At 38.8% G+C, this 27,984-nt stretch overlaps 2 protein-coding genes across 3 annotated transcripts in view; one reads left to right on the forward strand and one right to left on the reverse strand.

Annotated features, from left to right (window-relative positions):
- LOC118245982 (glutamate carboxypeptidase 2-like) lies at nucleotides 1-27,151 on the reverse strand. 2 transcript variants are annotated; one of them, XM_035542678.2, is made up of 19 exons: nucleotides 26,980-27,151; nucleotides 25,935-26,043; nucleotides 23,065-23,251; nucleotides 22,173-22,274; nucleotides 19,038-19,163; nucleotides 17,638-17,824; nucleotides 16,711-16,804; nucleotides 15,390-15,488; nucleotides 14,190-14,275; nucleotides 13,014-13,133; nucleotides 11,584-11,666; nucleotides 11,279-11,342; nucleotides 10,666-10,733; nucleotides 8,605-8,696; nucleotides 7,723-7,813; nucleotides 6,637-6,901; nucleotides 5,345-5,426; nucleotides 2,671-2,763; nucleotides 1-1,666 (listed from the first exon to the last, which is right to left on the reverse strand). In XM_035542678.2, exons 1-19 carry the CDS (start codon nucleotides 27,095-27,097, stop codon nucleotides 1,477-1,479), a joined length of 2,256 nt encoding a protein of 751 aa, XP_035398571.1. In that variant the 5' UTR covers nucleotides 27,098-27,151; the 3' UTR covers nucleotides 1-1,476. The 2 variants fall into 2 exon arrangements, with proteins under 2 accessions (XP_035398571.1, XP_035398572.1); XM_035542679.2 differs by having other exon boundaries at nucleotides 27,011-27,120.
- Nucleotides 1-27,984, forward strand: part of CTSC (cathepsin C) — a 770,970-nt gene that overhangs the window by 77,316 nt on the left and 665,670 nt on the right. The gene's annotated exons all lie outside the window — the stretch shown is intronic.

Here is a 27,984-nt window from a genome sequence, read left to right on the forward strand (position 1 = left end):
AAGCCTCATTTTTACAGTATTTTATTTCAATAAACCATTTTTGGTACTGACTTCAGCAGTGATTCTTTAGACAGTTTAAATCTTATCCATGACACTCTGCACCAGCCAACCTGTACCTTTGCTCTGTTCTGAGGCACGGAGTTTGAAGAGAGCTTCTGTCCCTATGTCCTATTATCTGTAGTGCTTAGGGAACAAACCACAGATACATATTTTTATACATATATATGTAGCTTAATATTTTGTGAGGTCCTAGGCCCTGCCATTGTATATTACCTGCCAGCTATTGCCAAAAAGACCCCTAATTAAATGAACCCATGCTGTGGTTAGGTCAGAAATATCTATGAATAAATTAGGGTTTTATGGAAAATCCCAAATCTATCACAACACTGAAATCCACCAGATCATGGCTCAGTCTTCTAAGAAATGGTGGAAGTCTGAGCTGAAATGGCAAATTATATTACACAAAAATATTTGCCATGCAAGAGCTTATTAAATCCTCCAGTGGCAGACTGTCAGATGAATTGACCTGATTTTCTGAGTCTTCTGTCTGACGACATTGTCCCATTGTACTCTTTTGAGCAGTTTGTTGTAAGAGTAAGCTGCATGCCAAAATCAGAAATACAGATTCCATGAAGATGTTAATAATTTGGTATCCTTTCAAATTAAGGACATACTGAATTTTCCTTGCTAATTGTTTTCATATTAAAAATGCCTTGTTATGGCCAAGAATTAGCACAAGTACGTTTGGGATAAGAGAATAAAAATAAGTCTTCATCTTGAAAGACATGTTTTGTGAGATCATAATAGTCTGACAAGATGCTTTGCCTTGTTTTCACTCTGGTGACTAGAAGGTTTCTTGCTCAACTCTATTTGCAAACACCTGAAAGACTCTGCATATAAAGAGGATCATGGATGAGTATTTTGGGCTGGCAGCCCTGAACTTGTTAAGATCATGATATATTCCTCACGCAGCATGTGACAGTTTTCCCATCTTCATATGTGAATCTTCACGTAAAAGGAGAGCTGAAAAGGTTATCTTGTATATGTTATGCAATTCCAAGGTAAAAAATAGAAAGTCGACAACAAAGATAGAAACTGATAAAAACATGAAATGTCTTTTGTTTTCCTAATGCACTGTGAGGATTACTATAGAAATTAATCAAGCAGGCAAAATTCACAGCTCTGAAAATAAATCCAGTGGTTATCAATTCTTGAAATATGAAACAGAGAAAAATAGTGTGTTTTTTTAATGTAGACTCTCACTTCAGAAGTTATCTACAGCCCGAGCTCTCAGAATGGATTACTTTACCTTAACACTGCTAAATGCATTGCACTTGGTTATATTATTTGCAAAGAACAAGACTATCTGGGTTTTGTGTTCTTTCTAATAATCCTCTTAGTGTTTTAGAAGTTCCTGTTTTGAGTCTTCTGCAAGCTGTTATCTGTAGTCTTCGTTGATGATTACGTTGTTGATATTTAAGCTACTTCCTTCAGTGTTCCTGCTGCTGCCTGTACAGTGAAGGCAGCAATGGAAATTTGCCTCTTCACTTCTTCCCAGGCTTCACGTTGATCGGGTTTGTTTTTAATGTCAAACATGGCATCATAGATCCCTGGGAATGATTCTCCTGCATACTTGTTATGGCTGCTTGGAGCGAAGATAACATGTCTATAGGGAAGTTGAGGGGAAAAAAAAGCAAAACACAATAATATAGTGTATTAGGAAAATAAAATATTATTTTCTATACAAATCTAAAATTTTTGACACTGAAGGGGTAAATAAATAGTATCATTGCAGCAATAGTGCCTATAGTCTGTTAAGCAAGAAAATAAAATGAGCTACATTATTCCATGTGAATACAAGAACTTTGTAGCTAAGACTTGAGATAGAGTTGACTAAAGCATTCTTCTTTCCTTTTTTTTAGATGAAAGGGAAAGATTAAAAAATAATAATAAGCAAGCCAGCACCTTTTCTCACAGATGTACACAGTCTTTGACAGATACAGGCATGCTTTAAGGCTTTTGACTGTTCTCAACAGATTTTTAACCAGAAGTCGTGAGAGATATAAGGACTGTAGATCTTACATTCTCTTTCTACACTTAATTTTTAGTGGAACTTTTTAGTAGAAAGATGACTGATCTGAATACAGAGTGGTAGGAATGACCAAAAAGCTAGGCTTGACTCAACTATTCTGCCTCTCAAACAAGATTTATTTCTTGAACTGGAAGAGAGAACTACTGAATTCACTTCACGGCTGTTGGAGTACTGCCCTCTACAGTGTATTTTCTAGCATGGCTGTTCTGCTATGGCAAGTCAAATTTTAGATGTTTCAGGTATACCTTATTTCACTTTGAATCCCAACTTCCTTTACCAGTGAAATGACTTGAACTGAGACAACAGATGAACTTTTTGATCTGTTTAGAAGCCCACTGAAATCAATGGAAATGGGTTTACTGATCAGAATAGGCTTAAAATAGGACTCCTACTCTGTACAGAGTATCTCACTGAAGTTTTCCCCAACGTTGTTTTTGCTTTTCAATCTTATTTGTCCTATTTAGTCTAATTTTACTACGTTGAATAAAACCATTACAATTCCATCTAGAGACCTATAAATCATAAAGGAATTTTCATACAGTTCTTCAGCCATAATGTAAAAAATAAGCTTTTCTTACCTATAAAATGGCCTTCCAGGTAATCCAAGTGGATCGATGAAAGCCCTTTCTAGAAACATGAGCTGATCATTTAATGATCTGACAGCAAGTAGGCTAAAAGCAAAACAAGAGAAGAACACGTTAGCTACAGAGTGTTTGGCCCACTTTCCTTCTGTGCCATAATGGATACAGCTGTGGATTTATGAAGGACAGTACATCTACAATGCTGAATTTCAAGTGTAGCCCACAGCAGACAGAGCATGACAGCTAACCTGCACAAGAGAATTATGCTGCTCTATACTGTGAGACAGCCTGGCTTATAACATGAAAGTCTCTTAAAGCTTTTCTTAAAGGCCAAGAAATACGGTAAAAGAAGAAAGCCTTTCAGGTATTTTCTCTCATGCTGCACTTTATTCCTGTACTTCCTTTTCATTAGGATGCTTGGACAAACCATTCTCTTCTTTTGTACAAAACCCCATTTTCTACAAAGCCAGCGAGCAGCAAATTACTTCAATTAAATCACATTTATTTCTATATGTAAAACTACAACATCTGAGAAACAGGAAACTTGTGATGTTAGAATCATCTTTTGAGTCATCCAAGAACTGTGTTTGCCTGATAGCAGATTGTAAATTCCCTTCAGCAGAGACCATCTGGTTCTGTGTGCTTTGAATAGCTCTGGGCATACTACTGATGCTTAATACAAGAACTGTGAAGAAGAATATACTGACTATACGTGGGTTTGGTAGTTTACATCTGAAGTAACTTACTGTAGGCTTGCATAAGACACAGTGTGGCCAGCAGGGCTAGGGAAGTGATTGTCCCCCTGGACTCGGCTCTGGTGAGGCCGCACCTCGAGTACCGTGTTCAGTTTTGGGCCCCTCGCTACAAGAAGGACATAGAGGTGCTCGAGAGAGTCCAGAGAAGGGCGACGAAGCTGATGAGGGGTCTGGAGAACAAGTCTTACGAGGAGCGGCTGAGGGAGCTGGGGTTGTTCAGCCTGGAGAAGAGGAGGCTCAGGGGCGACCTTATCGCTCTCTATAGGTACATTAAAGGAGGCTGTAGCGAGGTGGGGATTGGTCTATTCTCCCACGTGCCTGGTGACAGGACGAGGGGGAATGGGCGAAAGTTGCGCCAGGGGAGGTTTAGGTTGGATATTAGGAAGAACTTCTTTACTGAAAGGGTTGTTAGGCATTGGAATGGGCTGCCCAGGGAAGTGGCTCAGGCACCATCCCTGGAGGTCTTTAAAAGACGTTCAGATTTAGAGCTCAGTGATATGGTTTAGTGGAGGACTTGTTAGTGTTAGGTCAGAGGTTGGACTAGATGATCTTGGAGGTCTCTTCCAACCTAGATGATTCTGTGAAAAGCACTCACCAAGAAAAAGTGGTAAAATTTATATCACTGTAAGTCTGGAGTAATTCTACTACTGTGAATGAAAATGCTTCAAGTTTACATGGGTGTAAATGGAAACTGAATCAGGTTAGCTGAATTAATGCTTAGCTTTAGGCCCTCCATCAATGAAATTATTTTGAACTGAACTTTATCAACTGCTAATGTGCTGTAGAATTCTGCAGGACATGTTATTTTCCACACTGGATCACAAAGGTTAACAGTGAAGTGTTTTCTTATATGTATTTTGAAACTTCTACTATGTTTATTGATACACTTTTGTGATTCAGAAAAACAAATTGAGATTTACATGGTAAATAAGTATGTAAGCTGTGATAACTGACAGAAGTTACAAAATCACAATAAAACAGAAAAGATCTGACATAGTAGGGACGGAAGTTATGATTTGTAAATGGAGCATAAAACAGAAAACTGTGTTCTAACTTAAAAGACAATTTTTCTGCTCATCCAAATTAGTGTTTTTCTAGTAACATGATGAAGTGTAAATGCTCTACAAAAAATATAAAGCTCACATAAATATCATATGTACCATATGCCGTAAATGTAGTATTTTGCATATGAGATAACTGTTAATTTACTTATCTTGAAAGTTGCTGCCATTAAAAGGATGGCTTTTATTCTCATTTTGTCGTCCATAAGGGCAAGCATACAGCTAAATTAGATTCTTCCCAATAAATGCAACGTACACATATGTATATACAGAAGGAAGCACAGTTTCTAATTCTGGGCGTGGCCTACAAAGAATGAATTAATTCAAGTGCAAATTATGGCATAAGTGCTATACAGAATTTTTGGAAAACCTGTCAAAAAGCTTGCCATGACTACAAGCATGGTACAGATGTTTGGTTTTTTTCATTAAGTAGTATCAGTAACTTGAAAACTAGAGTGCTGGCAAATGAAGACTACAAGTCATCCTTAGTTATTTAATGATAATCCAGTAACACAGTCCTAGGATGTGTCTGTACTTGGAGGAAGTGACACACCTGAGCTGGCTCTGCTCATGCTAACCAATAGTCTTGTCACATCCTGGTGCTGCTCCTGAGCAGAATTGACACTCATTAGCCTGGACACTTTTCAAAGCTAAAATAGCTAGATTCCCAGGCTCTGCAGTGCCTCTGATGTTCACTAGTTCAACAGTTCTATAGTTTGTTTCCTAGAGTAACGAGATCCTTAAAGACAAGAATCCATAAGGACTTCAAGGTTATTCAAGGGACTAAATGCAAGTGAAGACAATGCCCTCTTAGCCCAGAGGACTACATAGATTTGGCTGGAAGAAAAAACTTACTTATTGATATCTACGTGCTGCAGTCTGTCATGAAAGTTAGCAGCCACTTCTGTAAAATTCTTCACAGCTGAAAACAGAGCATCTGGTGGGAGCAAAAAGGAAGCATTTAACTTTAAATTCTGAAGGAACCATTTAACAAATCAAATTCTTCAAATTAAAACTGCTTATCTTTCACTGTGATCGTGATCTGATCATTTTCACTGAACAAAAATCAAGTAACCCCATATTCCTACATTAAAAACTATGTAATTCTGTGTGAAAACTTGCCTTGGAGACAATAGAAATCAGTATTTTTGTGAACACTGTTTAATATTTGATACTTGAAGAATGTACAGAAGTACCAAAAACTAGAGCATGGATTGCCAGAACCAGACTGTTCAGGTAGCTGTGCAGTTTTATAGAGCCCAACAACCTGTGCTTTACTGTTACGTCCTGCCATACAAAAGGAGTTTTGAGTGAGTGTGAGGGAAGGAGGGAGGGAGAGAGAGAAAGAAAGTGAGCGTGCATAGGCACATCTACTATATGTTGTTAGAAGTCCAGTCCTAAACAGAACAGTGTATAATGTTGCCCATAAAATGAATGCTTCTCAGCCAGCAGATGCATTGTGAATCTCTCCTACCTGAAACAAAATTCCATGTGCCAGCACAAGATCCCTACCGTAGCATGGGGATGAACCACTCCTGCCTGAACAAACCCTCAAACTACTCATGATGCTTAAAGTTGCCATCATGTGCCCATAAACTCAGGTAACAGAGGTTCTGACTGGATATAAGGAGAAACTTTTTCACCCTAAGCACATGCAAGCACTGTTGTCCAGGGAGGTTGTGCAGTCTCTGTCCTTAGAGGTCTTCAAAACCAGACAGGACAAAGCTCTGAGCAACCTAGTCTGATCCCAGAGCTGACCCTGCCTTGGACAGGTTGACCTAGAGACCTCCTGAGACCCCTTCTAATCACAAGTATCCTACGATCACCATTGAACACAGAATTGTTCAGCACTATAAGCCACAAAGCAGTATTTTTGTAGGGACCACGACAAAGGTATCTTGCCAGCAACACTGATGAACCATGCACAGGTAAAAGAACACGTGATGGGAACTGTTAGCTCTACATGGTAGGGCAATGGCACACTATTGGAAAAAACAGTCACATTTCAAATTATTTTAGGGTGTGGCTCTTGTACTATTTACCATTTGTACGTCACAAGGCAAATACCAAGTCCTGACCAAGGCTTATACATTAAGATAAGGCACTGCTAGCACTAACAGAGGAATGTGATTACAGACTGTACGTACCAAAGGATACGTTGTATGTTGCCAGTTGCTCTTCATGATTTCTTGACATATTATAGATGATATGAGCATAGTTGCTCACAGCTGATGCGTAATCTCTGCAGTCAAAAGGAAGCACAACAGAGTTGGCCAACTCAAACACCAGCCCTCCCCGTACCTGAGCTACTGTCAGATGATTCTTGAAAGTGGGATCATAAAACCTCTCCACAATTTCATAGGTCTCATAGACACTGTGGTAAACTGGATAGCTGCTATACTTTTCTACACTCTGAAACAAACAAAACCAAACAAAACCATTAATTTCTGACAGTGGTGGATACTTTAGGTTTGCTTGAAACCTTTGCTGTGGGATTCAAGGCACTGTAAAGTTAAATGTTCAGGTCACATGAATCATAGAATCATTAGGGTTGGAATCCTCTGTAGCCACTACATACAATCAAATGAGAAGAACTGTTTAGTGGTGGCTCTCCTAGACATCAACCTATGATGAGATGGTCACTCAGAGACACTAACCAGGTATAGGTCCTTAAGAAGGTAGCTAATAACAGACACATAACTGTTAGTAGGCTAAATTAAGTTAAGGTTGCCGTTCCTCTCATTGCTTGGATCTCAACTGCCATTTCTGTTTATGTCTTTGGCTATGTCTTTTCAGAGGAAAAGATCACATTTAATAGATAGTTCCTTGAATGTTTCTCAGTTGGTCTCATTTTACAGCATGCTCCAGAGTCAAACTTATACTCTTCACAAAACATGAACCATTTTTGAATTTAAAGCTTTGTAAGCCATCCCAATTCATTCACAAGTCATCAGAAGCCACTCATGCCTTCATCAGCCATAGGGAATTCTGAGCACATCCAGTTACTCTAAACAAAGGTCTCCTGCTCTTGTCTGATTGACACCAAGCTGACCATTCCTATTTATTAAATATTTGTGTTGTAGTAGCACAGAGTTCTAGTAATGAACACACTAATGAACACTCTGACACACTAAGCTGACTCCAAAAAGCTGACAGACTGAATGGCTCAATTACACAGTTGATATTATTCAGGCAGTTACATGGGAGATGTAATTACAAAGACACAGACTTACCCAGTTTTTACTGTAACGTGCTCTGCCTGAAGCGATGCCAAGACGTTGAAAAAAGACTTCAAAGTCATTGCCAGAACCCAATTTATTTATTCTTTTAACAAGAAAGAGGAAAACGCCTTGAGTGACAATACCCAAAATATATTTTTTAGTTTGTTTCTAAGTACTGTGATAGCTATTTATTCTCCAGTCACAGTCACTACACAGTCCTTCCCTAGCACGCTCCTTCTGTCAATACACTGTGAATTGCCTGGACTCCAGCATTGCATGTACCTCCTACCAACAACTGTATTCTCACAGGGACAGAGTCATTGGAGAGAAATCAAACACTCAAGGGGAGAATTTAACTCACTGTCTTTAATCATTGAGAAGAAAGACCCAATGAACTCCTGTTAAACTTCCACTACCGCAGGCTCTAAGCTCAGAGAAAACAGAACGGTTACAGCACAACCCCATACACGAGATTCAGTAAAGGAACCCTGATAATTTTGAAGGAGAGTGTTGTTAAGAACCTGCCTGGTATATTCCTCAGCCAAACTCAGAGGCCTTCCAGGAGACTCGAAACAAGTGCAAGGGTAGGTCTGTGTTACCATCTTGTACTTCTGCCACTGGCTTGTGCACACCACCCTTACTTGTCTAAATCTCTATAAACTAAATCAACATTTTACTTTTCATACACGAAGACTCTTGTTCATGCTACAACAGCACGTTCACAAAAATGTTGTACAACACTGTACGAGCTGCAATCAACAAAATTCTGAAATCTATACCAGCTGAAAATACTCTTTCTTACAAGTGCTCAGTTTTTCAAGTGTATATATATTTTTAAAAACCCACACTTTACAATACGTTTCAGCAAAGTTTTGATTTTCTTTTGTCACTGACCTGGGAACCTCTTTATATTCTCTTGATGGATTTTTTTTATACCAGCTCTCATAGAGAGATTTTCCTTCAAACCCCTCATCAGGACTTGGTATCTAGAAAATATGCATTGTAAAAGAAGACAAAGGGTACAATTTTAAATGTTACCAATCAACAAAACTACAACCTGCCATCACTTGGCTATGGCCTAGGGAAATGAATAAGTAACACTCTTAAGTCCCTCAGCCCTTCTGCATTTTCACTTTAACCTTTTATATGAATAGCATTTTTCAAAGGAATATTTATTTGCTAAAAATAGGCAACTTTTTAGATGGAAAAAAGAACAGAAGAAAAGCAAAACATTTCAAATCAATATTTACACTCTGGTATTTCTTTATGAGATTTTCAGTCATATAATCTAAATATTCAACATAAAAATCATTAAAAAAACTTCCTGTTTCAGTTTGGCAGGAAATTTCAAACAATTCTGTCTTGGGTTAACTCAAAATTGCTTCATCCTTGTTTTATCTCACAAAAATTATTTCCATGGATGCAGTAGTGACCTTAGAAGGACAAAGCGTACAGTAGAAGGTGCTTCTATCATCATAGGTGCTACAGAGTTATACAAGTCATCATCATTATCAAGATCATTCCTATTGCTATTTTCAGAGTACTTCACAGATTATTGAGCAAAATAAACACTGTGTATTTATCTTTTTTATTGATTGGAAGTTAAGGTTTTACTGTCTTTATTAAGAATTGTCAATAACTATATTTAATTTTTTATGTGTTTCTAAGAATTTCTCAAAAATAACAGTCAAAATAAAGCATATTGGGCTATCTGGTCACAGAGCTGATTGTTTACAGAACAGCGTTAATGCTTTTTGCTACAGATTCATTTTGGATGGGGTTACACAGGACCTCCTTCCTGATTAGCATTCCCTTCAAACATCAGCTACCCAGCGAGTGTAGTAACACGCATTCATCAGCCTTTGTTGCTGTTTCCCAGCTCTGGGAAGGTTATGCAACCATGTTTACTGGTATTTAGGTCAACATTTTAATGATAGCTCTTGGTGTCCAAACTGAGACTCTAATGACCTGATTTTCTGACAGTTCTGAACACCCGCATTTAGCACAAGTTACCATGGCAACTGCAGGTGATCAGCTCTTCTGCAGTTCTAGACAGAAATGGGCATCTAATTTTAACAGTTAAATTTTATTTGTTGTCTTGCAATTGCCAGAAAATTATTATACTGAGTTACTACCCTTCCCTTACTTTTATTGCAGACTAATGTCAGCTCCCAAGAGATAACAAAGCATTGACCTTGGAAAAGGCAGATGGGTTAAGCAGACACAGCAGATGACGACAGATGCAGTAAATTCACAGAATACATATAGCAGTTAAATGCATATTACATGTATATATATAAAACACACAGAAGATGAAATAAATGCTCATGCTTTGATGCAGCTGAACAGAAAAGAAACAAATAGAAAGCCCTTAGTATCAGCCTCTAAGACCCACTCTCAAAGCAAGGAACATCTTACATATAAGATGGAGATGCTACTTCCCGAGAAAGGTCCCCACCTTTTAATTTTATGTACCACATAAATATGTGTGAGAGCATCATGGGCAGAGCCAATGAGTACCTAACAGGATCCATGGAAGATGAGCACATTGACCCAACCTGTCACATCATGTTACAAACAACACTTTAGCAACCCTAACATCTTCCCCTGCCTAAAGGGAGACAGACAGACTCTTCCACTACCAGGGGAACCTGAGCTGTTGGACTGGGCAGCCACGTTTGTGCTTGTCCTTGTTCCCTGGCTCATGGAATTTCTTTATTTCTCTGTTCTCAGAAGGAGAACTTTCACAGGAAGAGAGAAAAAATCATGAATAGCCAATAATTTAAAGGTATACATTTGAAATCCCTTCGCCACTCCTGGGAAAAAAGCTGTTGACTTAAAGAGGGTGACTGCAGTTAGAAAAGAAAGCAACACCTGACATCGTATTTTATGCACAGAGCCCCAGCCAGTGAGTGAGTACTGAACATTCTGGCTAAAAAATTCAAGCAGTATTACCTCTTTGGTCACACTGTACACTAGTCTGTACATCAGTGGTGTGCAATCCACTCTTAGTGTGTAGTTTCCTGAAAAATAGGAAAAATTATTTGTACGAAGAAGCAAGTTCAACTCAGCTGAAGCTTTGTGCCATTATTTGTTATTAAGAAAGGGACTAGAGAGTTACACACGCTACAAGGAACAAGCTGATTCTCCCTGCATAAGGGTTCTCCTCCTGTGATCTAGTTAATGCATTTGTATTAATTAGGATGAATTACAGCCCACCTTTTGAAGCAACTCTCAGAGCTTTTCCTATGTCCCTATGTTGATTACATACATTATGAGAGCGGATGCAGACTCAAGAGTTGCTATAAAACTGCTGACAGAGGCACAACACTTGTCCCTCCCCATGATTTCCCAACTAGTTCAGCTGCTGTAAAGAACATCTTCCCTGAAGCAACAGGAATACCTGAAGGATACCTTATGATTCTGGGACAGTTTCTTTCGTTATCTACTCCTGGACTAAGGCAACAACATTATCATGTTGGAGCTTTCAAAGATCTCCAAGTTAAACTGCCTCCTGGTCACCTGTATATACCACCACTACTAGAAAACACAAATCGAAACAATATACCTTCAATAGAGGAATCTGCATTGATATAAGCTACTCCGCGTGCTTGCAATAGTTTGGCATTTTCCTATGAAGAGGAAAAGAGAAAGAAAATGTTGATGAACTTTTTCTCCCAGAACGATTTTCCCACCCCCAGAACTAACAGCTGTTTCTGGGAAAGACATCATATAACCTACTGCAATGAGCCCTGGTAGTTCCTAAGTGCAACAAAGAGAGAGAGCAAGGGAAAGAGGGAGTGCTGCTTTCTGGCACAGATTTCTCAAAGATCTGCCACTGTGAAAATCTCTCTTTTAACGCTGTCAGTTTACCTCAGCCCATTCTGTCGATCCTAACAAGCCAAATTCCTCTGCATCCCAGCTTGCAAATATCACTGTTCTCCTTGGCCTCCATCCTGCAATAAAAGACCATGAAAAGTGTGTTACAGAAATAAAGACAGCTTGTGTCACTTGGGGTGTGTGTGTGTGTCATCTTTCATCCCGATTTGTGGAAAAACAGGTGTGTTTAAGGAACTTTAAAAACTTCCTTACTAATCTAATAATGCCTTGCTAATTTTTTTTAGCAATCTATTGCTTCAATATGATGATAAAAATGTATGCTTGCTCTTCTCTCAACAAAAATTTCTAAAGTTTAACTCTGAACAAGAAAAAAGAATGTGCATGTGCATAAATGCTTGAAAGAAAGCTTTTCTTTTGCTCAGTTCAACTTAGTGCACATTTTAAAATGATGTCTACTTTTTCAGAAAAGTGTGTTTAGCAAATTTTCATATCTATTACTGCATTTCTTTGACCTGTTTCCCAAATACCAGATTTCAATACCTACAGAATTCCTTGTAACCTTCAAAGCAAAGATCTTTCTCTTGAAGTTCTGCATTTAAACCCAGGGCAAATGGCACAGGCTCTATTGCCTTGCCTCTGTGTCTCTGCCCAAAGTTTGAGGCTACTAGAACCTTTCAGTCTTTGTTACCTTTCAACTTTTTTTTTTTTTTTAATTTATTTTCAACTTGCACTCTAAGGAGAGTTTCCCTTGATTCCCCTGACATACAATAACTTCAAGGGAATGGGAAGAAAACTGAATGCTAATAGGTTTTAAGCACAGTGGGTAGGCAAAGAAAGTTCCTATAGCACAGTATTTGAGTTGTGTCAAAGCTTATTTCCATGGGATGTCAGGGAGGGTAACAGCATTTGCTCTGACAACAGCAGAAATTTGGTACAGTTGACATTCTTTTCCTATTGTAATGTAACTATGCTTGAGGTATTTTTAACCATTACCTCCTATACTATGCTTGCACAGCTCATTCTTTGCATTGCACAGACTTTATTCATTCTTGAGTCTTTCTCCAAACTAGAGTCAAGCGATGAGAAGATTCCCAATGCTGCCCTGCTGAAGTTGTTGGTAAGACCACCATGGTATCAGTTTTGTAGGACCACTGAAACATCCGGTATGATCAGCATCAAATACACAGCAATCACTTGTATCTGAACGTCTCATTTATTTTATTCTCGCATCTTCCACTCTGTGTTTTGTTTTCTTTCAGATGTATTTTCTCTTGAGTAGAAATAATTCAGAAATACTGATGGGTTGTAACTGGAACTAGTTAACAGATGCAGAGCAGTGTGCTTATCTGAGAGATCAGAGAGATACACATTTACTTTTAAGCACATGCTGCAATCCCAGCCATATCAATGGGCACTGTTGACAGCTGTGGTTTTAGTGTGCTTTCGTCTTTCATTACAATTACCTTCCTTTTTCAGTTTTCCAAAGCTCCTCACAATCTCATGAACCACAGCTGCTCCACTCTGAGGATCAATACCACCAAACACCCACGAGTCACGGTGGCCTCCCAGGATAACGTATCTGTCTAGAGAAATACAGAAGTCTACTTAGAAGAAAAAAAAAATCCATAGCACTGTTAGTTGGAAGTAATTTTTAGTTTTCCATGTAAATGTGTAAGCATCAGGTAACAAAGCTTACTAGTTTATCATACATTTAATGGAAAGGCAAAAGACATTTTAAATCTCCAAAGACATTTTTCTGCATTTTCAGCAAGTGTTAAAAAACTTGTCAAGCACAGTAATTCAATCCCATATACATAAAATCTCCTAAATTCCACAATGCTACTTCTACTATTAGAAATATTGTGGCTTTCCTCTGAAGACAGAACCGTTTTTTTCACATTTTACAATACTGTGTTTCATGGTGAAGTTGACCAACTAATCATTTTTGTACAGCATGGCAACTCACAACATTAAAGTGTGTATTTCTCTGGGTATATATATTACCAATCACAAAAAGGAATGCCTACAATCATGATGGAAATGTGATTAATATGATCTAAGTCAGACTAGATCTACGTGATACCACAATATGGTTAACAATTTTGTTTCAGGCAACAGAGAAGTACTGCAGTTACAGATGAAATGCTGTTATCATTCTAGGGATGTCTATATATCTGTTTTTTTATAGTGTAAAGATCTCACTGGCTACAGGAGACTGTAAGACAGGCAATAAATTAATAGTGGTGGAAATGATGTGTTCAGATGGAATGCAAAATCATTCCGGACTTGTACTGTTATACCCCATTTTCATTTGTTTTTGAACTCATATGATTGATAATACTGTTTCTCCATTAGTAGGGAAAAATATCCACTTAAGAGTATTCTTTCAGTTGCAAAATTACCTGCCTGAAGCAAAATTTTTCTTTCTAGGGTATGACTTCCCCTTGAAAAATCAGCATGTATAGTGAAAGTGCTGACATACTCCAAGACATAGGAAATCTGCTGCAGTAAATATTTCAACACAAAGGATCACACGGTCCAATATTTCAGAGAAAATTATCTTCCTCATTTCCCCTAATGCTGAAGTGTGAGTAGAAGTCATTGCACACTCACATTACACTGAAGACAAACGATTTTACCTGGTTCCACTGTGCCTCTGATGGTACCAATCACATTGTAAACCCTTGTTACTTTGTTGTTGCTATGAATGTGCATTTTCACCTTTCTAGTGCATTGGGAAGAAAATCCAAACAGAATATCCATCAGATTAGATATTAAACCATCAACACCTTTAAAAACTGTACAATATAAAGTGTAATGAAAGGATTTCAGCTAAATTTACGCACTGTTAAACCAAAGTCAATCTGAAAATATTTCAGTGTAATTTTTTTTTTCAGATTTATACTTGTGCTATTGAGAACAAACAGCATTTGGCTCTTGAAATGTGTGATGTCAGTAGGATTTATATGGATAACGATTTCAAGAGGTCCAAATTCTTTTTTCTTTTTATTTTTAGCTAGGAGCTAGTTCTTAAATTTGATAGAGTGAGAAAAATGAAAACCATCTAATATTAAAAAGGTAAATAGTTGAATCGAATCTAGAGGTTGGTATAAATCAGAACCAACTCCAACACAGTCAATGTGATCATACTGCTGTGACACCTCAGACACCACAAAAATCAGACAGCCTGAGCTGTGTCAGAGACTTTGTTTATCCACAACACAGTTGAAGGTGCAACAACTCATCCTCAAGGGTTGCCTTTTTTTAATTTTTTTTTTTCAGGAAGAATTTTTCACATGGTTTGACTAAGACAGAGAGAAAAGGTCAAATGTTTCATATTGAAGTCAACAAAACAGTGCAGCCAATAGTGAAATACCTGGACTTAATCCTAAACTGTAATTACTAAATCAGTTTAAATACAAATCTAAAGCAATAAAAATGACATTGCACTTAAAGCATTTCTTTCTGGAAAACTTAGCATGTAGTTTATAATGCTTTAGATACGGCAATTGGTAAAATCAAAAGCTGGACCCGCATGAATTTAAAAGACACAAATTCAGTTCTCTAAAAACTAACCATTCTAATTAAATAGTTTGTTTGAAAAGCCAGATGTTTTCCAAGTGAACCTGGCTCAAGATTAGCTTGAAACTAAAGCAATTCGGTCATATCCACCCAATTAGATGAAAATCTGCTGCAGCTTTGCACTGAGAGCATTTCGTCCCAGAAAATGGTCAGAATCAAAGGAATGATGCAAATAACCCCAACTATTCTACTTTTCATCAAATTCTCTACCTGTATTTCTCTGATCTCAGACAAGTTCCTTATGAAACAAAACTGACCTTGTAGAATAATTTGATGTGAAACCAGGACCAACGTTGTAAGACACATTCAAATTTCCTTTCCAGCTACTATGTGGTGGTGCAGATCCTCCCATATTCCTATTATGAAAAAAAAAAAAGTATTAGTTATAGTCATCTTACAAGAACACCAAAGACAAATGAGGAACCAGGAACCACATTTTGCTAATTTTGTTAAGTCCCATACAAATGTAGACCACAGTGATGGGTCACTGTCTTAAACATTTTGTACTATAAGCTTTCACAGGGATTAATCTGTATTTTTAGCTACATTAATACTAGTAAATAACATAGAGGAATTCTCCTGCACATTGAGGTCAGCTTGGAACGGTCTACAGCTATCCTGGAAAGGTTTTTGCAAGGGTTTTGCAAGCAAACTGCCTCTTGAAAACAGCCCATGGATCTTTCTACTGTCTTGAACTGCATTTACAGTTTATTCAGGAGTGAGTTATTTGGGCCATTCTAACAGTTTAACAGGACAGGCAGCTGTCTTTCAGTGCCTGCCTCTAGACATTCTTTAGTATGTTACCATAGACAGAGTTGATGTGATTTAAGATGTCTAAAATTGAAGAAATATAATGAGTTCAAGTCATCTTTTCTTGTTCCAAGGTGAATATACAATGACGACGCTGCACCTGCTAACTCAATTGCATCTTAGTTTTTTCAATTTATTTGGTTTGGTAAGATAATTATGAATTTTAATACCATCCTCTGGAAAGCTGGGAGCCTGTCTTCATGTCACTTGCATACTTATTATATAAAGTAGTGAAACATATATGTCTGCTAAATCTCCTGTGACACTCCCTTTTTTCCAGTATTGTTATATTGGTTTGCTAGCATCATTTCATATTTATGCAACATAATACAAAAGATGAAAGAAAGCTTCATAGAACTGACAACAAAGTGCAGATAATGTCCCATAAAAGATGCGTGGTAAGAATTTACCTGGATAAATGAATGATTTTATTTTTGGTCTTTTTCACAAGGCAGGTACCATGGCAGCTCCACAAATCCTTGCCTTTACTCAAACTGAGAGTTATATTATAACTTCAGTATGCTTGATTGCTAATTGTTATAACTGCAGTTCATACTTGATGTGTTACAAAGGACCCTTTCTAAATCCCTTTGCACGTATATGATATACAGTAATAGGTAACAGAATGTCCACTTCCTACACAGAACCTAAGTACAAACAACTATAGTAGAAGTGAAGTGAAAAAGTCTTTTCCCTTTCTTTTCAAATACTCTTAACACTTTCACTAAACAGTCTGTTTAAAATTCCTCATGTCTCCCAAATACTTACCGCAGTAATGACTCAGCATCATGATAGCCAATGGGATGAACTGGAATTTTTGGGAGACCTACACCACTGGCTTTGTCTAATCGGTAGGTGTATTCTGAAAGCAGAAGACAGGTATTTCCATGTTTATAACTTCCAGAAGGTGGCTGTACAGTTTACAGCACAGTCTTAACATAAGAGTCAGGGATAATCATTTCAATTCACTAGAAGTTGGGCTGACATTTCCTCAGTGACTTCCTTCTTTATGCTTCATCAACACATTTTCAGAGACACAATAAAAAAAAAATCTCCCACAGCATCTACAATTATGCATTCAGAACGGCCTGGAAATTTTAAAATTATTTCTTAGTTAGTGGGGTTTTTTTTTGCACTGAAATGGTTTTGGATAGAAGTGTTTCTCTCCATTGAAGGAACTTCAGAAAAAGCCAGAGAGAAACTACAAGAACAAAAAGGGACCCCATATCCTGATGCTTGGAACACTGAGCTGGGAACTAAAGCATTTGCTAGAGAGAGGTAGACATAATTTTATATACTAGGCTACTAGTATTCTGTTTTGCTGATTTTTGTGAACAAAATGAGATCCGGGTTTTGTTTGGACACAGCTAAAATACAAATGATGTTTTTTTTCTACAAACCAGGGTATTAGTTTTCACAGTGTACAACCATTGACGTTTAGAAACCATTTCTCTAGAAGGTATAGAAAAGAATGGAGTTTCCTCATACTCCCTACAGCACTGTACTCCCCTCCCTATACCCTACAGCATTCACAGGAGCCCTTATTGAGGGGGCAGACAGGGATTCATCTGTAAGATCACCAACTCTAGCTTTTTTCTTTGCAACTGTACAGAAAACAGATGAATTTCTAGTGCCACAATAACTTCCAGCACCAGTTTAGAAAGTACTTGATGGTCCAGGGTACTGATATCTCACCTTTCGCAGGATAGCCTGGTGTCAGAGGATCCCCAGCTCCATTCAGGTTTAACACATTTCCACGCTGGGCTCCGCCGCCTGGAAGGTTCCAGCCGTTTGGATAGGGATCTACTCCTGGGGCACAGTAGTCAGCAGGGTCTGAATACAGAATAACTCCCTTGGCACCTGCCAATTCAGCATTCCTCACCTGCAAAGCACATCTCTGGTTCCTATCCAGACCTTTACAGTTTGACACAAATGTTCAAGGGGCAAAAGAAAGTATTAAAAATTACAGTGATTATAGCTCAAGGCCTTTTACACAGCTTGGGCTAAGTAAAGGTCCCATAATTGTCTCATATCATAAAATTTCCTGAAAATACATATATAGATATGTATTATTATTGTACATATATAGATATCAGGTATCAACTCTTTTGTGTCAATGAGGGCATTTCACTTCCAAACCAAAGAACAACTGCCCCTCCCTCTAGATACTAGTAATTCTGATGTTTTTGTATTTCATTTTAATAAATGATTCATAGACAGTGATACCTTCTTTAGTCTCTTCAATTCAGATAGTATCTTGAAGAGTGGTAACCTTTAAAAATTTAGCGAAATTATTACCTGATCCAGAGTAAGAGTCAAATGTCACTTTTCACTGGTGAAAATGGCATATATGTAAAGCAGTAAGTTATCCACTTAAAGCTTGCAGAAGATCAGTCAACAGTGTTCATTAAGATTTGGCATTCCAATGAAGAGATTCAGTGTTTGACACTGAAGTAATCAAGAAATTCAAAATATAGCCCTGCCCAAGTTATGGTCAAATTATTTTTCATACAAGAGCCAAATACGCTTACAATAGACTGTCTCTTTACAACCCTTTTCAGGAAATAATTTGAGTGTGCACCTGAAGTATGCACGTGGTTATGTCCTTTCCTGTCAGGCCGTGGAAATCTGCAGAAAATTGTAATTTAAAAATGTTCACGTGATAGGGACATGGAATTAATGAATACAGAATTTAAAATAACCTCCATGTAGATCTGCCTCTGCCTAGTGTACAGAAACCACTATCAACAACCACAACACAGATATCTTAAAGTATATCTGAACCAATACGAAAGAACAGTTTAGTTCACAGAGTGTATAACGCAGGCTTATTAGTTACATTTTGGAAAAAAATTTAGTATGCAGATAAATACTAAAATATTTAACATTTTCCAACTTAATTACATTTATCTTTAGATGTATTATATACACATCAAATAAGTATTTTGTATTTCCTAATGAAGAATCAACTTTGAATGCACCTCTATGGAAAACTCAGTTGCACTAAAGGCTCCAGAAGACCTAAGTAACGAGTTCCAGTCTCTTGAAATCAACCAAAGGACAGCACAAGTAACACTCTTACATAGAGTCATTACCTTATTTCCTCTGAAGATCTTCCCATATCTGGCAATAACAATCTTTCCTGTACAGTTAATTCCCATTTCACGTTCTAGCTTAAAGAAGTCCTCTGTGCGGCCGTAATTCACGTAGACTAAGTCACCCTGATAGAAAGGGGCAGAATTTGAAACAAGAATGTCAATGAACGTATCAGGAAGGTGTGATCTAGGAAGAGAATAAGCTGGGAACAATGGGCTCCACGACAGGCTCTTGCATGAATTCTTCTTTGATCCTAAGACAATTAGATAGGTAAGTGACTCCTAATAGACTCATACCATCAAAAGCTGTGTGACCTCAGCCTCTATGGAGAATATAATATATGACTGAATCAGAAACTGAGATTAAACGCTCAGAGGATGGCCCCTACTTCTCTTCATAGTCTGTTTAAGCTGTAAGCAGTCTTGGACAGCCAGAGGTATTTTGGATCCAGACATCACAGTAAATAGTAATTGCATCCTATGCACTAGAATCACACACCAACTATTGTATAACATGTTGGAAACACAGTCACGAATACTTTATTCATGTGTAACGTATTTATTTTGATTGTCAGTCACCTGGAACTTCTACTGTATTGTTTAATCTCTGTCAATTTCTGAAACTACATTCAAAGGTACTTATTTGGAGATTCTGTCATTCTTTGATACATTGCACAGTAGATCAGGCTTCCCTAAAGAAATTCATTTAACATTTCCGAAAATTCTTCATCTTTAACTTTCATTAAAAGGACTAAGAACTACACCAATGGTATCAATGTCTCAACGGAGCACTGCAACAATTTAATTTCCTAGTAATGTGATAAAATCCCTCAAGTTTGTAGAGCCTCCCCTTAAAAAATATTACAAAATACAAGCTATGAGTATGTAGTGTGGACTCATGAAATGCCTTGTCTGGTCTCTTTCAGCTTAGTTAGAGGTCTCAAGCACACATCTTATCTGTGACCATCGTTACCTAGATGGGGGTACTTTTGCAGTCACTTAAAAAGGAAGGAAGGAACAGAAACTCATACTGCTGTTTAAGAATGTGACTTCACCACTTTGTATGTTTTTTGCTAAAAAAATCTATTAAAAGACACTTCTGCTCAAAGTTTTTTTTATTTCTTTTCCTCTGACTGTTTATTGGGATCTAACAGAAATACACCACACAGCACAAAAATGCATTATGACAATTTGTATCTGAGACCAGGATATATTCCATCTACCATTTACTGAGAACCAGAAATGAGTAGCAGCTATTTCTACATCTCTGCGGGGTCTCACTCTAACTGGCAAGTAGCTACTATCCTACTGTGGCAGTATTTAACCTTCAAAACACAGTCACTGCCACTTATTTTTAAAGAGCAACTGCAGGAAACTGTAATGGTGCCCAATGGTATTTCCACAACTCCCTGATTAGAGCACTCGCTCAGAAAATACGAGAGCTGAGCTCCTGGTCTCTCAGTATGAAGAACTTTGATCCATTTCTCCCACTTTCCAGGAAAGTGTCCTACTCATAAGACCGCAGTTACCCTGGCACGCAGGTACTGTACAGCCTTCTCCCTTCATTGAATTTGGACCTTTATGCAGGAATTGTTTGCAAAATTTGTGAGCACAAAGAAAACCTAAGACTGATGAATGCACTTGGCAAGTTCCAAATCTCTCTCTCCACAGCTTAGATCTGTTTAATAGAATGGCTTTTGACATAAAGTACAGAAACAGATCTGGGAAAACTCAGAAGAGCCCAAAACCCATGGAGCATTCCCACTGCTGAGCTATGTACATGCTCCCTCCTATGCTATTCGCAGTATAGATGCAGACAAGTGCTCACTAAAGAACATTATTGCTAACTGCACTAGCTAGGTACCTGGAGCTTTTGTCAAAGTACTACGCATTAAGGGAAACATAAGCAATGTATTTTGAAAAGATAATCTGTCTTTTAGGTATTGTTTCTTTCAGAAGCAATGTTCTCACATTTAATTAAAATAAAATCATTTTCCAAAGAAGGAAGCTGCAGCTTTTTAAACTTGTTTTTACTATTTCTCATATCACATCAATTACCGTAGCTCTCAAGAAACCAAATAAAGCAGTGAAGTTATTCTGTCTTTTTTTGGGGATATTATGTGAAGATACAAAGTCAGAATCCATGAATTTGACCTTATATTACGTTCCAAAATTCCCACAGCAATTCTTGAAATGCTCAAAGCTCTCATATCCTAAAGGAGAGTCTATCCGTCTGGTTCTCCAGCTTCCTTTGAGTATCTGAGGCAAATGAATCCAGGATATCTTTTGTCTTCTGGACTTGCACAGCTTATTAACAAACTTCAGAAAGTATAAGAATTTAATACTGGGCTGTATGATGACTAAAGGCATTGCTATCAGGTTTCAAAGTCACATCCAACTTTATAGCAGAGCTTGGACCAGATGATCTCCAGAGGGCCCTGCCAACCTACATTATCCTATGTATAGGCAGGAAAGATACTGCAAACAAAAAATAATTTCTATTCTTATAAATTACTAATTGAATCCACTAATGTTCACAGGATAGAAAAATCCTGTTACACAGGCCAGCTATATAAAAGAAAGCTCGTCAGCTGGTACCATCTGTACAAGATAGAAAGGATTAGTGTTAAGCTCAGATCACAGTAACAACTATTTCCACCAGCTAGAAGTGCTAGCAAAGGCCATTTTCAAGCTCACCGTAAACTTGCACAGTTATACCTGTGTGTGAGCCTTTGGAAAGCAGGATTTTGAAAATCATTTTTTTCATCTGGCTACATAAATATAAGAGTCCTATTTGTTCACCAAAATGGAAAACAATGGTGTGTATTCACAGAATAATCAGGAAAAGCTTAAAGCAGCTGTCAACTTTAAAGATTTCTTTCCACATTTTTTCAGAACAAGGCAGAACAGTCCAATTTTAACTCCAACTAGAGAAAAAAAAATCAGACATCACAGCTAGCTCATCTTTCCCAATGGTGATATGTCAGGTTCTGAACAAATAAAGCCTAAGATCCAGGAATTTCAGATTACTCTACTCCATTCAATGCTACTCTACACTATGTTACAGTATTCCATCTTTGTCTATTTCCATTTCCTATTTCTGTTATCTCTGTTTCTTTTACTATGTTATTTTACCTCAGGCACTCCTTGGGCTGAAAATGCACTGTAGGGTGGCACCACATCTGTAACAGCCTCATACCCTGGCGGAGGAGGCTCTGATAATGATGTGTTGAAAATCTATTGGGAAAGAAGAAACAAAAAACAGTCAACATGAAGAAGAAGTACTGTCTACATAGGCACATTTCACAGACATTTACAATTTAAAGGACACTAGTTTTATAACTCAAAATGAGGTGTGACCAAAACTTTAACAAGCACTGGGCATCACTTTCCATATGCAGGTTCAACGTGTGATCTCACAAATCCCATCTCCACTCTTTGCAGATAATCTCATTTAAATGAACAAAGGTTACTCTAAAGTGGTCTCAATATAGCACGTAACAGAAGGTTAGATCATAACAATAAAAAAAATCGTGCATTCTGCTCATCCCCAGAGCTTCTATGAACACTAGAGCTGCTCTGTAATGAACTGATTTTATTTCTGTCAGTCTCAAGGCATAAACTCTATAATCTTCACGAAACTGAATCTAGCACAATCATCAATACCGTATAATGAATCAATACAAATAACGATGCTGACCATGGTCGATTTCCTCTTTCTTAATAAAAGAACTATTTTAAAACAATTGAATTACATAAAGTAATTCTAATAAATAATTCTCCTTTCATCCATGTATGTCAGTATGCTGCATGAAGTAGGATAATTATTAGTATTCTTAGCATACAGCTGAAGATATAAAGATACAAATTTAGGGAAAAAAAATAAATAAACCGTAACCACTGATTTCCGTGAGCTTTTGATCAGGTGCAATACCATGAACAGAGCAGAGGATGGCTTTCCCTCCCAGTCTTCCCAGGTATAGGAAGGTGTTTTTTCCCTGGTTGCTAAAACAGATGTTTTCTGTACCTCATTTCCATACTCATCAATTACTGAGATGTAGTTGGGCTTAGTTTCATCAGGGTAAGAGAGCAAGACATCGTAATGAACCAACTGAACAGAATCCAAACCAAACGCCTTCCACTCAGCTTGGACTTGCTGTGCCAGATGCAGATTCTCCTTTGTTCCTGCGAGGTGAGGAAGCTGTGTAAAATTGCTAGAGAAAAAGAAGCAATTGGTCAGGATCAGGCATCGCAGAACGTAATCAAAACCCTTTTTAGCCTAGCTGGAAAGAAACCCCCAGATAAGACCACACCGAAACTAAATTAAGACCCAGACTCTTCTGAAATTATGTATCTATTTATCTTACACATAACTTGAAGCAAAGGGTTTCAGTTTGTCACAGGTGTTTACATCTTGCTAGCAGTGTGGCTTAGCAAGAATGGCATAATGACATCAGCTGTGGGGGTCTTGTCCTTGGTTTATTCCTTGTCTTCTGGGCAACCCTGGGCCAAACACTTCTGTGCAGAAGGAGACTGACCTTCCTTGTGAAGCGATAAAAGAATCAAGTATAATTACCTCCAGGTATTCAATTTAGAAATGTGCGTAATTACTCTGATCCCTGCATTTAATTAGCTGGATATTCTCCTTCGATTCCACTATTTTAATTAATTTTGGCATAAATACTGATTTATCTAAAAGTTCACTCTGAGCGTGTCTTGTTGGCAAATAAGAGTTCACAGTGGCTTACAAACAAGGAACAGAAAAACTCAGCACCTTGTGACTTCAGAGACATCTGGATTCAGTAACAGTGAAAGATACCATGAGTGGTGAGCAATCCACTACATGAAAAAAGAAAATTTGCTCAGATCACTGAGCAGGCCCAGTGGTGAACTGAGCAGAAGAATCTCCCAGCTGAATGAGGTTTGTCATCGTGTTCTCATCCTGTCATATGACCATGCCACCAACATGACACAGAAGCACGTGTCGCACCAGCTGCTGTTGATGAAGGAAACAGGTTCTTGGATAAGAAAGAGGTATAAGGTTGGGAAAAATTTTCCTTCTTGCGTTCCAGTGAGCATTACTAAAACCAGCAAATAAAGCATTTACTTCAAAAGAACTATACACTTCTGCTTTTTGTACCAAATGCTGCCATGTTCTTCTGATAATGTCAACAGCTCATATCAACACTATACTAGAGAAGTCCCTGGTACTGTGAAGGCACCGTTTTCTGGATAACATACTGAACCAACACCATGGTTATTTTTAAAGAGCCAATGGCTGTTTTCTTTAAGACTATTTAAGTCTCAGGTTTTTATTACAATTTGAGTTATGCAATAACATTCTCCTGTATTATATTCCCATTTAACTGAATATTGTGTTTTTCTTCATTTCCTGTTCTAAGCTGTTGACTGCCTGCACGGGTAGTTCTGAGTAGTGACAAAGGATCTGCTGTATTTCACCACAGAACTGGCTGCATGTCAGCAAATGCAATACAATGTTTACTGTTAGCATAGAGACAGGGAGCTTTGAGGGCAGAAAGTTCCTTTTACAGAGTTCTTTAGCAACAGTTGACATTGTAGAAGCCAAAACACAGGTTGACAACTGAAAAAAATCTTAAGTATTTGGTGTTCAATGTTTGTATAGTCCAGTACGTGTCTATTATGTAGTAAAGAGAATGTACTTTCCAGCTAACTTATTTGCAAAAGTTTGTGGCAAGTGCACTTAAAATGAAATGTGTGGGGTTGCCACAATCTATAAACAGAAAATGTTTTTTTCTAGTAATTTGGTTTTGCAGAAAGAAAGAACTCTGCTATTTAATCAGGCTGGGAATAAACAGCACACCCAGTTCTATTGTCTACACCTAAAACCATTCATTTTAACAAATACTGCAGTCCCCTAATAGACAATCTGTTTACAAGATCCCTACAATAAACCAATAATAGTGCACCAACTTCCTTGTAAAGCTTCCTAACTACATAAATTAAGAAATTAATTACAGTAATTAAACTACTGCATATTTTTAAAAGATCTGTATTGCCATCTTTCATTATTTGAATTTTCAGGAACAAATGAACAGCTTTGCTCTTAAGATGTAATAAAAGAAACAGAGCAGTGTTAAAATCACCTAATTTAATTACTAGAAGATAGATGAGATTAATAAATTATTGGGGAAAACATGGTCTTAAAAAGACCCTACAGCTTAAAAGGTGTTTGTTTTATTATCAACAGCTTAATGTACTTAGATGACTAACCTGTATCTACTATGAATGTTCTAGCTATTCACCGTGCAGAGGGTGAAAGCTTGGAAACCTATCTTGCTTCATGAAAGTGAATACATGGTCAGAATGATGATTGATAATTAGATTAACATATAAATTTGGTCAGAAGGTCAGAAGGGAGAATAACAATAAGGTATGAAGTTCTAATCTGTAGGAAGAACTGCAAACTCAAATACTTGTATGATTTTCTTCTATGTTGATGTGGCCCACTATTTTCCATTGAATCTCTCCCAACTTAAGTTTAGTCATACAGCCTAATTCAAAATAAACATTTTTTCCATAAAAAACAATGTAAGGTAAACATTACTGTAGGCTGAAACAGGCCACATGTAAGAGAAGGGGTCAACCTCTACATCACTGTACAAGCATTCACCAAAGGCTGAACAAGAACTTGGCCATTTTTAATTACTTTAAGTATTGAGATTACTGACAACAACTCAGGTGTTCTCAACACAAATAAGACTGGAAGGAGCTGAGATGGACTGCACTCAGCTCACTGGAAAACATGATTAAACCTATGGCCATAAAACCTGTACACCATGCTCTGTCTGGTGATATCCATGAGCTGGTTCCTGCTTGTTTTTTTTCTTTTTACCGATAAGCCTACACACTGCTTACAAAAGAAACTGCTTGATGTTTTCAGCCTTCATTTCAGCCATAAATGCCGCCTTCACCTCCCCATGAGGACTCGAAGATGTCTTCTCTTCTACAGGTTTCGCAAACCAGCCTACACAACACAGCAAAATACAACAGTAAAAACACCAGAGCAATATCCTCATGACACACATAATTTTTCTTCAGTATCACCACAAGTATTTCGCTGCATATTTTACAGCTGTTTTTTATCATAGCACAGTCAAGCAGCCACAACCTGGTAATGTCAGTGGCAGTCCCACACCACAGTGAGACAATGTATTACCTAGGCACATATTGAGGGGAATAAAATACTGTATTATATCTATTCATCACAGTCATTTTACTGTAGATGCTGAGGAATCCTATCTATCTTCCTTGAGCACCAGAACATCACGCTGTCAGTCACCTCTGAAAGGCAGCAGCTTTACAAAAACACACAGAAACAGAGACCCTTTGTGAGGAACAGATGTCCTGTAACTATTTTTTCATTCTCTGGCTCTTTTTCTGGAATCGTTCCCTTACTGTAGCGGCGTTATCAGAGTAAGTGATGAGAGAAACACCTGTCTAGGAAGTTTTTGACATCTGTTTTTAAGCTGGGGACTGTACGTGTTCAGTGCAAACGCAGCAGCCATTACACAGGTGGCACATCGGGGACACGGCGGGGAGCAGAGCAGGCAACAGGCTGGCACCACTCAGTCAGGACCTTTCCACCAACCCCAACTACAACCAACCCCACGCTACAAAAACCATTTCTCTTGCCTAACTACCGTATTTAAAATGAAATTATACAATAACTAGCCAAAAAGGCACTCTGGACGGAAGACAGCCGCTCCTGCTGGGCAGATGGCGGCTCGGCCGGCTACGGATTCACCTCGGGCACGGAGCCCCCGGGCTCTGGAAGCCCTCCCAAACCTTCCCTCCCATCCGGCCGCTCCTCAGCCCGGCACCGAGCCCTCTCCCCCGGCTGGAAGCTCCGCGGACGGCCGGGAGAGCCTCCCGACCCGCGGCGGGTGAGTCCGCACTGTACCGATGAGGAACCCGAGGAGGAAGAGCCCCACCGCTGCTCCCAGGGTGGCAGCCCAGAAGCGGCCGCTGGCTGCCCTGGGACCGGGGGGCTCCGAGAGGGTGCCGAGGGCCGTCCACATCGCTCCGGAGCCGCTCCCCGCCTCGCCCCGCAGCGGCCGCCCCGCCGGCCGAAGTCCCACCGCTGGCCCGCCCCGCAGCGCCTTGGAGCGGGCGGGCCCCGGCCGCCTCAGGCGGGTCCCCGGTGCAAATGTCTGACCCGGCAGCTCACACAGGGCCTTGGGCCACCCGTGAGGGGCTTTTACCCCGGGATCGGGACCTCAGCCTGCCCAGAGCCTTTCCCGAGGTCTGGCTGTCCGTCTGGACGTGGCCAGTTCTCCCCTGCCTTCCCCCTCTATCCGATATCCCTGACATCCTGCCACCCCACGTTTCAAATGCCATCAGGAGGTGAAGCAATGATTTCTACACTAGGTTCACCATGTCTGTTTCACACAGAGCTGTGCTATCCTCCACAGGATATGTGGCATAATGGAGGCCAAACAAGGGGGAAGAAAATAAAAACTGTACTTTAAGACATTTATTTTATCAAAGAGTGTACCCAAATACTCTCTGAAAAGCTCTCTTCAGAGACATAGATGCACCTGTGGATTTATTTACCAGGAGGAGGACTGACTGCTTGATGTCTCAGCGCTCTGTATTTCCATTTTACTGAGGTTCAACCCCTAAGAGAGTGTGTGTGTAACCTGGGACTGCCAGCTCCTGGCTTGAGGACTGGCCTCAGGCTTCCTACATGCTTACATTTCCTGGAGTCTTTTTGCACCTCTTAAAATCTCTACCGCATGGTTTTAGAAAAATCCATTCAGTTTGGTCATCATGTTTGAGAGGAGTCCATAACCTTTAGGTCCATGAGCAGAGAGGAATTTGTCATGTAGGGATGACCTCCCTGGCTCTTTACAGATTTTCGTGCTCAGAACCCTTGCCCCACTGCCAGCTGAGGTGGCAATGCATG

This window comes from Cygnus atratus, chromosome 1, assembly GCF_013377495.2.
Source record: "Cygnus atratus isolate AKBS03 ecotype Queensland, Australia chromosome 1, CAtr_DNAZoo_HiC_assembly, whole genome shotgun sequence".
Taxonomy (NCBI): Eukaryota; Metazoa; Chordata; class Aves; order Anseriformes; family Anatidae; genus Cygnus; species Cygnus atratus.

Excerpts from the sequence above, each read along its gene's own strand:
- LOC118245982 (XM_035542678.2), bottom strand. The coding sequence starts at position 27,097 with ATGTGGACGGCCCTCGGCACCCTCTCGGAGCCCCCCGGTCCCAGGGCA. Across the intron at positions 11,667-13,013 it reads TGGAAAACTGAAAAAGGAAG|GATGGAGGCCAAGGAGAACA; the intron begins GTAATTGTAATG and ends CTTTTATTGCAG. Across the intron at positions 10,734-11,278 it reads TGCAGATTCCTCTATTGAAG|GAAACTACACACTAAGAGTG; the intron begins GTATATTGTTTC and ends CCTATTTTTCAG.